This window comes from Condylura cristata, unplaced genomic scaffold (genome assembly GCF_000260355.1).
Source record: "Condylura cristata isolate star-nosed mole 26May11 unplaced genomic scaffold, ConCri1.0 scaffold00005, whole genome shotgun sequence".
NCBI lineage: Eukaryota > Metazoa > Chordata > Mammalia > Eulipotyphla > Talpidae > Condylura > Condylura cristata.
Genome location: NW_004567106.1, coordinates 59354253 through 59367274, shown reverse-complemented (window position 1 = coordinate 59367274; position 13022 = coordinate 59354253). Strand labels below are relative to the sequence as shown.

The 13022-nt window shown below is 43.2% G+C and overlaps 1 protein-coding gene across 1 annotated transcript in view; it reads right to left on the bottom strand.

The window, feature by feature from the left end:
* Positions 1-8992: 8992 nt before the first annotated feature.
* TSPAN33 (tetraspanin 33) overlaps positions 8993-13022 on the bottom strand; it is a 24269-nt gene continuing 20239 nt past the window's right edge. Inside the window, exons 6-8 of the mRNA XM_004677031.2 lie at positions 11567-11695; positions 10703-10864; positions 8993-10495 (exon numbers count right to left, since the gene is read on the bottom strand). Of these exons, the coding sequence (XP_004677088.1) occupies positions 10394-10495; positions 10703-10864; positions 11567-11695 (393 nt within the window). The 3' untranslated portion in view covers positions 8993-10393. The remainder of the gene's footprint in view (positions 10496-10702; positions 10865-11566; positions 11696-13022) is intronic.

Sequence of the window (13022 nt, the reverse complement as noted above, 5' to 3'; positions counted from 1 at the left end):
AATAAAATTGGAGGACTTTCCAGTTTTAACACTTGCTACAGAACTATGGTAATTTAACTATTATGGTACTAGAAAAAGGACAGGAAGGTCAATACAAGAAAGAGCCTAAAAATGATTCCAAACATACATGGCCAAGTGGCCAACTGATTTTCTATAAGGGTTCCAAAACCACTTAGTGGGGAAATGGCAGTCTTTTCAGTAGTGATAAGAGAAACTGAATATTTACATGCAAAATAATGAACTTGTACCCTTACTTTATACACCAGGTAAAATGAACTTAAAGACTTAAAATTAAGTGCTAGCAGCTCTCCAGCTCACCTGTAACTATGCAGGTGTTTCTTTCTTTTAATATCTATTTAAAAAAATAGTTATTAATGCATACAAAAGCTAGGGTACAGGCCAAAGAGCGGGGGGTGAGAGGATTCACCAGTGACAAAGTGGGGAGCAGAAGAGGCAGACTGATGAAATACATTGCTGAGGGGAGCAGCGTGAGACAGGAGCAGTTTGCGGTCCCATGTGGGTTAGTGCACTGGCCAGGGATTGAAGTTGTGCTGCAGTGGCTGTGGATAGCTTCATAGTGTTGCAACTTATCTACTTTCGTTTATTTATACATACAAGTACTGGGGAGTAGGCTGGGGCAGCGGGGGCAGTGAGAGGACTCACCAGAGACAGAGTGGGGAGCAGAACAGGCAGATGGACTGAAATACACTGCTGAGGGGAATAGTGGCTGGCAGTAGCTTGATAGTACTGTGGCTTTAACCCCTGTGCCACAGGGAGGCTCTCTGCAGGTATTTCTTTTCACAAACCTTTTCCTTTGCAAAGCAGCAGTGGCAGCTCTCCTGCCTACCTGTAACTGTGCAGGTGCCTTTTTTCCTTTCTCTTTTCCTAATAAATTTGTCCTTTTTAAAAAAAAAAAAGATTTATTTATTTGTGCATACAGAACTGGGGTACAGTCCGGAGGCTCAGGGGCATTGAGAAGCTTCAATAGAGACAGAGTGGGGAGCAGAACATTGAAGTAAACTGCTGAGAGGAGCAGCGGGCAGGTCAGGAGAGGTCTGCCACGCCATGTGGTCACTTCCTGGGCAGGCGGGAATCGAACTCATGCGGAAGTGGCTTTAGATTCTCAGTGCTGTGCTTTAACCCGCTGCGCCACCAGGGAGGGCCAAATTTGTCCTTTTTAAATATACAAAAATAAATAAACGAGCTAAAACTATAAAATTCTTGATAAAGCACTGGAGCAAGTTTGCATGACAATAGGCTTGACAATTTCATGGATCTAAAACCAAAAAGACAGGGAACAAAGGAAACATAGATAAGTTGGACATTGTCGATATTAAGAATTTTTGTGCATTACATGTTAGTATCAGTGATGCAAAAGACATGTATATATAGGAATGACCTTGAAAACATTATGCTAAGTGAAACAAGCCAGATGTAAAAGGTTAATATTATATAGTTCAAGTTCTGTGAGCTACCTAGAAGATGCAATTCATAGAGACAAAATAGAATATACTTTACAGGGGGTTAGAGGTAAAGGTAAAGTAGAATTATTGTTTAGTGGCTACAAATTTTTTTTTAAAGATTTATTTATTTGTGCATACAGAACTGGGGTACAGGCCAGAGGCTCAGGGGTGACAAGAGGCCTCACCAGAGACAGAGTGGGGAGCAGAACAGGCAGATCGACGAAGTACACTGCTGAGGGGAGCAGCGGGCGGGTTAGGAGAGGTCTGCCACACCATGTGGTCACCTTCGGGGCAGGCGGGGAATCGAACTCATGTGGAAGCGGCTTTAGATTCTCAGTGCTGTGCTTTAACCCAGTGCACCACCAGGGAGGGCCACAAAATTTTTATTAGAGTAAATGAAAAGGTTTTCAATCAATATAATATAAATGTTTACACAACTTTGTAAGAATATTTAATACCACTGAATTGTAAATTTACAAATAGTTAAGATGTAGCTATTATGTATATTCCACCTCAATAAAAGCATATTACTGCTTAGTTATAAGGAATCTAATGAGGATTAATATGAAGTAACATGAGAAAGCTTGGTCCTTAGTGCTTAATAACTGTCAATTTCACTTGCTTAGTATTCAACTCCAAGGTCTATCCATTTTAGGAGTTCCTGGAAGGAAAGGGAAATTTTACTTCATTTCAGGGACACTGTGATGTCAGCTTTCAGGTCTTTTCTGGGTAATAACAGCTTTGTCATTACTAAAGAATGTATTTTTCCTTTTCTTAGTAAATGGCACTGCTGTTCACCCACCAGCATAGGCCAAGAACTTTGGAGTCATCCCTGACTCTTCTTTTTCTCTTATATCCCAAACCCAACCCATCAGCAAGTAACATCAGTTATCCTTTGAAAAATGTTTAGACTCCAATAGCTCCTCGTCCCCTTGGGAGCTGCCAACCTGGTCATCTGTCACCTTGTTCACTCCCAGAACCTCCTAACAGAGGCCCTTACAACTTACCTCCAGCCTGGTGGCAGACCTCATCTGAGGTTGGCCATAGTGATCATTCAAAAACAAAGTTGGGCTATAAAATAAGAAGAATAATGAACAGCCATATACCAGAGACATTTTGTGGGGGTGGAGTGGGGAATGGGATCAAAAATGGGGAGGGAAGTGCACGAGACTATGGCGATGGCACACAGTTGACTTGTTGACTGGGTAATGGGAAACCCACGGAGATTACAATTGAGATGAAAAAAAAATGTACAAAATGATGTAAAAATAAACTATTATATTATAAAAAAGAAAGAAAAAAATCATTAAAAAAAAAACAAAACAAAGTTGGATCATCTCATTTACGTGCTCAAAACTCTCTGATGGTGTTTTTTCACACTTAGTGTAAAGCTCCAAGATCTCATCATAACTTTACCCAGGCCTTGCTGGCCGCTGGCAACTTCCCAACTCTTACTTGCTGCTACTGTGGTCTTTATATACACCAAAAAATTCCCTACCTCAGGACCTTTGTACTTGTGTTCACACTTCACCCAGTTCTCTGTTCAAATATTCCTGGCCCTCCCTGGTGGCGCAGTGGGTTGAAGCACAGCACTAAGAAGCTAAAGCCACTTCCACATGAGTTTCATCCCTGCCTGCCCCGGAGGTGACCACATGGCGTGGCAGACCTCTCCTGACCCGCCCACTGCTCCCCTTAGCAGTGCACTTTGTCGATCTGTCTGTTCTGCTCCCCACTCTTGTCCCTGGTGAATTCTCTCACCCTCCGCATCTCTGGTCTGTACCCCAGTTCTGTAAAGAAATATTTTTTTAAAGAAGGTTTTCCTTACAAATTGTTCTAAATAAAATGAATTTCATTAGCATAGCTCTAACAAAAAGTATAAGATCTGTATGATGTAAATTATGAAAAACTGATAGAAAGAATAAAATCAACCTAAATATTTGGAAAGACACTGAGCTCATGGTTTGGAAGATTCAGCAAAAATGTCAATTTCCCCTAAGTTGATTCTCTAAGACCTCTAGATTTAATACAATTCCTATCAAAATTTCAGGAAGATTCTCTGTAAAAACAGACAAATTTATTCTAAACTTTATAAGGAAAGTGAGAAGACCTAGAATAAATCAAAATAATTTTTGGAAAAGAACACAGTGGGAAGAATCATTTCTTGATATTAAAGCTTACTATATAGCTATAGAAATCAATAGACACATTGACCAATAGACTAGAAAGAGAACCCACAAATAAGACCACAAATATAACTAATTTTTGACAAAGTAGTAAAAGATACTCAGTGAAGAGTAGTAACCTTTTCAACAAATGGTGCTAGAACAATTAGGTATCCATAAGGAAAAAGGAAAAACCAGAGGTTTGATCTTATACCTTATGAAAAAAGTCAACTCAAAAAGGCAAGAAAGAACATTTGAGAAAATCTTCAGGTCCTCTGATTAAAAATTATTATTATTATTATTATTAATAAGAATAATGAACAGCCATATACTAGAGACATTTTGTGGGGGTAGAGTGGGGAATGAAATCAAAAATGGGGGGGGAGGAGGAAAGTGCACGGGGCTATGGTGATGGCACACGGGTTACTCGGTGATGGGAAACCCATGGGGATTACAATTGAGATAAAAAAATGTACAAAATGATGTAAAAATAAACTTATATTATTTAAAATAATAATAATAATAAAATACAACAAAGAGGGAATTAAATGTAGTGCAAAGACTCAGGAAAAATTATTACTTTTACCTTTCCAAAAGACAGGTTTCTTAGGAAAAGGAGAAAGAAAAAGGAAGTTTCCTCCATAGTCATAGGTGGGCTAAGAGTTCTTAGCCAAAAGCATGACCCATAGAGGGAAAATTTATAAATTTTATCTCATCAGAATCAACATCTTTTGCTCTTCAAAAGATACTGCTAAGAGAATGAAAGGACAAATTATAGACTCAGAAAATATTTGCAAATCTTATATCCAACAAAGGTCTGGTGTTTGGAATGTAAAAAGAACTCTCAAAACTCAGCATAGAAAAAAACAACCCAGCAAACAATCTAATTAGAAAATGGGCAAAAGACATGCACAGACACTTCACCAAAGAAAATATATAGGTGGCAAATAAACACATGAAAAGATATTCAACATCATTAGTCATTAGAGAAATGCAAATTAAACCACAATGAAGTATCACAGTACTTATCAAAATGGCTAGAATGAATAACAGCGATTAACACGAAATGTTGGCAAGGATGTGAAGAAACCAGATCACTTATATATTGCTGGGGGAAATAAAATGAGATAGCCACTCTGGAAAACAGTTTGTTAGTTTCTGGAAGTGCGCGCGCACACGCGCGCACACACACACACACACACACACACACACACACCAACCACACATACACTTATCATACAACTAAGAGAACGCATGCCTGGGCATTTAGCCAAAAGAAATGAACACTTACTTTCACGCAGGAACTTGTACATGAATGTTCACAGCAGTTTTATTTGTAATAGCTCAAAATTGGAAATTAACCAAATGTCTTTTAATTGGTGAATTGTTAAACAAAGTGACACACCCATATTATGGAATACTATTCAGAGATAAAAAGGAACCAACTATTGATACATGTAACAATTTGGATGGGAGATTATGCTGAGTGAAAAAAAGCCAATCTTAAAAGGATACCTATTGCATGATTCCATTTATGTAACATTCATGAAGTAACTTAATTATAGAGATGGAGAACAGATTAGTGGTTGCCAGCAGTTAGTGATAGTGGGAAGGGAGAGGTGTGGCTATAAAAAGGTAACACCAACATATCTTAGGATCATGGTACGGTTAAGCATTTTTTTGTAACAGCTTTATTGAGATATAATTCACATACACACTTCAGTACCTGGATTGTAGTGATTCCATGAGACTACACAGATGTGTACACAGACTTATGCACACATGCAAATGAGCGCAGGTATAACTGGTGAGGTCAGAATAAGCTCTCTTCATGGCACTAATGTCAATTCCTTGGTTTTGATCTGTACTGGATGTTAACATGGGGGAAGTGAGGAACAAGTACCTGGGGCTTCCTTGCACATTTCACTGCAACAACCTGTGGCTATTATTTCCAAAGAATATTTCCAACTTAAGGTATTTTTAACTACCTTATCCGCAACAGTACCTCTTCCGTCACTCTGCACCCTCATAGCCTGCTTTGTTTTTCTTCGTATGCTGTACCTTTATCTGATGTTATGGTATATGTAATGCATAAGATATAACATATATTGTATAAATCTAACTTCTCTGGCGGCCTTAGGAACTTTAATTCTCTATTGTATGCCCAGTGTTTGAATGGTACTTGTTATGTTATCTTTTGCTGAGTGAGTGCATGAGTTCACCTAACTTCCTGTAGGCGTACAGGAAGTACATTTCATTTATTGTATCTACACATTAATTGGCCTTTACAGCCTCCTGCTAGAAACAGCACCTTTATTAAGGCATCTACCAGACTCTCCATTTAGAGGAATCTCGATTGACAATTTCTAGTAGTTACATTTAATAAGTGCAATTCTCCAGTGGGGAAGAGGTATTCGGTCTTATTCTGTTCATTTCTCCCCTGCTTCAATCGGGCCTTTCAGGATGATGTTCTCATTTAGAATCTTTCTGGGATAGTTAAAACTTTAGCTATGAGAAGGCAGCTAAATAAAGTTCCTTGAATCTGTGTTCCTCAAAATGAGCTTCAGGAAGTTAAGACTTGAGATTGAGTTGTTCAGCTAAGATGAAGTCATTGCATAAGAAAAGAGAAATGATGCAAAGAAAGTTCATTAAACTCTCAGCCATCTGTCTTACTAAAAATTATCATGATAAATTTTATTGCACCTATGGTAGGGAAAACAATAGGCCCAAAAAATTACACACCTAATCCCAAAATCTGTGAACAGGATATGTCCAATAACAAGAACTTTGCAAGTGGATGTGATTAAGAAGGATCTCGAAATGGAGAATTAGATTGAACTCTGCAGGTGGGACCAATCTGAGCACGTTGAGCCCAAAGATACAGATAATAAGTAAGATACTTATTTGCCATGGTGTGTTTTGAAGATGGAAGAGGGAGCTTTCAGAAGCTGATTGGGAATATTTCTGGAAACTCTATGCTATTCCGTTCAACCGACTTACTAGGTTCCTAAATGATAGTGAGAACACTCTAGATGCTGGATCCTAAGAACATGGTTACCTTCACTTTATTCCTTCCTTTATGTGTTTTACCAAAAGACAATTTGAAATAATTATTCCTGAGGGAGGGGGTGAGAGCTGGACAAGGAAGTGTTGTTTTGCCAAACGCCCCTTCCGTTTTTAGAGTTATAGACCAGGAAAATGCTTCTGGTGAAAGAAGTTGTGCTGTTTCCCTTTTTGAAAATGATTCCTGGCTCAGTTAACATATCCAGTCTTCAAGATCTTCAAGACCCACATATTAAACTTTGTAATAAATTTGTACCTGGCACATGGTAAGCACATAATAAATGTTAGGTAATTATTAGAGTCAAGACCAAATAACACGTACCTTAAACTCTTGCCAGTATCCAACAATAAATATCTAATTTCTACATCTTCCCCACCTGAAGTTAGGTATGAGCATGGAAAAAGGAGGTGGTAAATTGAATAACTGCCACCCAAAAATGTCCATGTCCTAATCCTCAAAACCCTTACTTGGTAAAAGGGACTTTGTAGAGGTGATTAACAATCTCAAAATAGGAAGATAATCCTGGACAATTTGGGTGAGGCAAATATAAGCACAAATGTCTCTGTGAGGGTCAAGCCCCACAAAGGTCAGAGAAAAAGGAGAGTCAATGCAGAAATTAGCTCCTTGAACAGGGGAAAAGAGACCAGCCATCTGAGATACTAAGTGGTGCTAGAAATTGGAAAATGGATTCTCTAGGGTTCCCAGAAGGAACTAAACCCTGCTCACATCTAGATTTTAGCTCAGTGAGACTTGACTTACAGAACTGTGATATAACAAATTTATGCTGCTTTAAAGTCACTAACTTTACATGGTAATTTGTTACAGCAATAGGAAATAAGCACAAGCCCTCCCTGGTGGCCCAATGGGTTAAAGCCACAGCTGCTTCAACACAAGTTGGATCCCCAGCCAGGGAGCTGACCCATATGGCACAGCAGACCTCTCCTGTACTGCCCACTGCTCCCCTCAGCAGTGTATTGTCCATCTGCCTGTTTTGCTCCCCACTCTGTGGTGAATTATCTCACCAACCCCAGCCCCCCATCTCTGGCTTGTACTCCAGTTCTGTATACATAAAAAAATAGACCTTTAAAAAAAATGAGTACAGATGAATCAAGAGTTTCACTGGCCATTCTGCAATGCTATCACTACTGGACAATCCTTGTCTAATTGTAGGACTCAGGCCCATTGGTATCTTTCTTGTCCTGTTACCAAGCCAGATTTTCCCCATCCTTCAGGTCTTGTCTCTACCCTCCTACCCCTCAGCAGGCTGTCCCAAGTCTCCCCCATTCACCTGACTTTGAGGCCTAGATTTGATGGCTGTTCTAAGATACTGGTATTAGTTCCATGAGCTTGAGACTAGAGAAACTAGAAACATACACATTTGGGAGCAGAGTAACTAAAACATGAAAGAGCAAGAAGTGGATTTTTCTCTCACAGGGTCAAGCCAAAGAGAAAGAAAGCTAGAGACTATGAACCAGACAGTGAAAACAGCTTGAACAGCACTATAAAGTTCTGAACATCTGCTCTAGACATTTTAAAGCTTGGGACTTGGGCATAATTCCCCTATCCTTTTGTCCAAGCCCAGAAATCTACATTCTGAGACAGTAGAGACCATTGTAAATATATAGTTTGGAGTGTAAGAAGTCTAGATTTGAATCGTGGTTCTGCAAATCTTCAAGAGGTCCCCTAACGAGTTCTTTGTCAGTGAGCTCCTCAGAGCAGGTGAACCAAGAAAGTTATTAAACACCTCACCTCTTAACCCAAACCAGACTTCTGGGTCCAAAAGAGGTATAAAATGCATGTTTCTGGCACTAACAAAGTATGCTTTTTTTCACTCTTCTTTCCCAGAAAAAAAGGCCCTTGCTTTATATTTTTTTATTTGTGATTATTTTTTTCCTTTCCCTTCTGTTACTAGCTAGAGCTAAACATTGGCTGGGGACCCAGGCGACTGCGGGGAAAGGCGCCCTCCCAGGAGCAGAAGGCTCGCTTAGGATAAACTGGGGGTGGGGCTCGAACTACCGCCTCTGCCTCCCCAGAGCAGTAGGGATTCTTTCGTCTTAAGGCCGGACCAAGTCCCTAGCCTGAGCACTCCCCAGGTCCCCCCAACAGCAAGTGACCGCCAGAACACTTTGCGGGGCACGTACGGGGTTGGAAGGTTCCCGTTGTCCAGGGCCCGGAGCCTCCAGGGAGGGGCACGCAGGCGCCGCGCCCGGCAGCCGCGTGGGCGGGGACCACCCACGGCGCCGCGGCCCCCCCCCTCCCCCTCCCCCCCTTCTGGCTCCCCGCCCTCGCACGCTCCTCTCGCGTCCACCTCCGCTTTTAAGTCCTCTCTGAGGCAAGATGGGATAGGGTACCCAGCCTCTACGACAGAGACTCCCCGTGGGGACTAGGGGGCGCCAGCGGGCCCCAGCGTGGGGGGTGAAGAGACTGCCTTCCTTCTCGTCGCTCCAGCCCCTCCCCTCCCCGCAGAGAGTGCTAGACGCAGATTTCCGGGCTCTCCTTCACTACTTCCATTCTAAAAGTTTTGAGTAGCTATTGCTTTTAACTCATTGTAGTATGGGAACAAAGTAATAAATTAACGTTAGGTTTGGGATAAACCTTTGCTGTTCCCACATAAATGTTGGGAATCTTTAGACCTAATTTAGACCCGAAAGGGCGGGTGTGGGAGGGGGTAGTGCATCTTGTTGAGGAATATGGAGCACTTGTGGGAGTCTCCAGTACCCTTTTGCGGGGGGAGGCCCTGAGGTTGGGCCCTACCACCCCCTTGCCTTCTGCTGACCTGGGTGAAAAATTCATGGTGTCTACCTTAGCCCAGGTCAACAAACTTTTATTGCCGTTTCTGTCTCACCGGCCCCAGCAAGACCTCTGCTTCTTTCAGTGCAGAAATGAGCTCTGATGCAGGGCGTGGAGTGGCTAGGGGATTTATCTCGTATCCTCTGCACACTGCCAAGGTTAAAGAAACCTCCACTTGCTAGAGAGGGAGGGCCAGACAGGGGAAGAATTCAAGGGCAGTAAGGCTCCGTTCCACCTCTGCTGGCTGCAGAATACAGTGACGGTGCTTCCAAACCTTTTTCAAAGGGGAGGGGGAGGAATTTGGCCACGGTTGTACCCTTGTCCTTGCTGCCATGTTTCCATGGAAATGAGGAGGGGCAGGATATAGCTCACTCGCACCACCTGGGAGGATGGCAGGGCAGGCATTTAGTAAACACATCCCCTTCCACTTCTACCTAGCACATACAACTGTCCCCAGCCGACCCCCTTGCTCACTGCCTGTACCACTCCCTTTCCCTTCTGGAGCTGGTATCATGCCAGCTGAAGTCCAGGCAGGCCTGCTGGTGTCCACTTCCAGCCAGGCCTCACTGGCAAGAACCATAATCTGAATGTCGAGCTCAGGAGTTGCCCTGGTCGCTGCCCTTGTAGGTAGCCTCTGTGAAAACCAACAGCCTAGTAAGGTCTGAAACAATACAAAAATAACACTCTTAACAATGCTGAGGGCTTGGATGGGAGAGGAGGTGCGTCCTGCGTTCTCCGGAGACTTGAACCACCCGTGTACCCTGCCTTCTGCAATCTGGAATGTGCTTCTTCCTGCTGGGCGGCTGCTGGAGGACTAGAATCCAAATCTCCATTCTGTGTCCAGAGCTGTACCCACTGCAGTTGGTACAGTGCAGGCTTCACCTGTCGCCAGTGAGGGACCGCAGCATGAATTCTCAGTACCATGGGTCAGCCCGGTGCTGCTGGTTGTAGAGCTGTAGTTTGATCTGATCTTTGATCTGATTCACAAGGATCTGGGACAGCAAGATTCCCACGAGCTAGAAGTGGGGAGGAAACAGGCCCTTAACAATGAGTGATGCCCTGGTTTTCCCAGACTCAAGCTTCCCAATGTGGTCAGTACCATCCCATTCCATGCCCCTTGGGAGTGTCAGTGCCTGACAACCTAGCTCATTCCCATGTGCCCTCCCCCAAACAAGGTGTTTTTGCAGAACTGTGTGACCCACAAGGTTTCCAGGGCAAGTTACCTGAGGGATGGCTAGGCCCAGAGCTACACCACCAAGTAAGAAGAGGTTGCTGTGTATCCAGTTGACCAGTTTGTCAATACAGCCATTGGTGTAGATGACTTTACTGGCCTCCAAGTAGTCCTGGGCCTGCATACTTTGGCCACACATGGTGTTGATCACTGCCTGGGGAGAGAATTGAAAACCAAGTAGGGGGCCCTCCCTGGTGGTGCAGTGGGTTAAAGCACAGCACTGAGAAGCTAAAGTCACTGCAGCAGGAGTTCAATCCCTGCCTGTCCCAGAGGTGACCCACATGGCGCGGCAGACCTCTCCTGACCCGCCCTCTGCTCCCCTCAGCAGTGTACTGCATCAGTTGGCCTGTTCTGCTCCCCACTCTGTCTCTGGTGAATCCTCTCACCGCCCCTGTACCTCTGGCCTGTACCCCAGCTCTGTATGGATAAATAAATAAATCTTTCAAAAAAAAAAAAAAGAAAGAAAGAAAGAAAAGAAAACCAAGTAGGACTCTCCCTGTAACTTTTTCTTTTGGAGCCAAACTGAAGGACTTCCAATCCTAAGTTATTAGAGAATGCTTGTGGTGGGTGCAAAGTGCTACATGCAGACTTCCCTTGCTCTGACAGATGGGAGTGTAGTTCTGCTTCCTGAGCACTCTGGCCCTCCTAACCCCCACAGTGGCTATGGGAATGAACCGTAACAGAGCTGTCAGAGCAGAGGGAAGGGGAACACCTGGCAGTAGTCCTACAGAAGTGATTAGTTAGTCCTACAGAAGTGATTAGTCCTACAGAAGTGGGGGGTCGCCATTAGCAGCACCCTGATAGGACAGTAACCCAGAGGGATGCCCAGGAGGACAGGAGGTAGGTGTGTGCTCACCTGGTTGGGGGTAGGCAAGCAACAGGAGTAAGGCACAGAGCAGCGCTCACGACTAGGGTTGTCTTCTGAACAGTTGAAGTACATGTTCTGGGACCAGTCCTTGTAGGAAATACCCCCACAGCAGCTGAACTGCAACACAGCCCACCAGAGAGGTTAGGAACCACCCACCGCCACGCTGAGGGAACCAGGGGAGTTCCCAGCAGCCAGAAGACTAGCAGGCTTCCACTGGTAAGTGGGGCTGTGTTTAAACATAATCTTAAATCTTGAGTTCGAGTTTCTCAGTAGCCTTCACCTGAAATTGTTTTTTTCATTTCCTATTATTTTATGTATCCTGTTATAACTTGCGATAGCTTTACATACAGGTTTTGTTTTACATGTTCAATTTTGAGCTCCTTGGGTGTAGTTTCAGGAATTGCCATTCTGTAGAGCATACAGCCTGGCAAAATGAGGTGTTTAAAAATACTGACTGAAAGAATTAAAAGATCAGTGCTGAAAACATCTTAATGTAAGAGAAAACACAGGAGGAGAAGCTTTAATATTGTGGGCCATAATTACTCCATGAAAGCAAATAGGATCCAAGTCAAGTATCTAAGTATCTGCTACATCAAGGAAAGGGGAATTCAACACTCACCTCAAAAGAATTTTAATTGAAAATGTAACTTTTGACTCAGAGCAGTATTATTCACAATGGCCAAAAGGTGAGAATCCTAGTGTCCAGCAAAAGATGAACAGATAGGGCCTCCCTGGTGGTGCAAGGGGTTAAAATCTCAGCACTAAGAAGCAATCCTCAGCCACTGCAGCATGAGTTCGATCCCCACCCTGGAGGTGACCCACATGGTGCAGCAGACCTCTCCTGTCTCACCCTCTGCTCCCTTCAGCAGTGTATTTCAGTAGATCTGCCTGTTCTGCTCCCCGCTCTGTCTCTGGTGAACCCTCTCACACCTCTTGTACCCCAATTCTTATATGCATAAAAAATAAATCTTTAAACAAAAAGATGAATGGATAAACAAAATATGGTATAGATGTACAACAGGAAGAAAATGTTGACATCCCACCACCCAGATGAACCTTGAAGGCAGGTTAAGTAAAATAAGCCAGTCATAAAAGGACAAATTCTGTATGATTCCACTTATGTTTTTTTAAATATTTATTTATGCATACAGAACTGGGGTACAGGCCAGAAATGCACGGATGATGAGAAGATTCATCTGAGACAGAGTGGGGAACAGAACAGGCAGATCAACAGGTACCCTGCTGAGGGGAGCAGCAGGTGAGACAGGAGAGGTCTGCTGTGCCAAGTGGGTCAGGTCCCTGGCTGGGGATTGAACTAACTCAGGCAGTTGTGGTGATAGCACTGAGACTAAGCCCCTCAGCCTCCAGGGAGACCCCTTAAAAGTACTTTTAAAGCAAGAGAAACACATGTCTTTTGCAGCAACTTGGATGGAGCTGGAAAAGA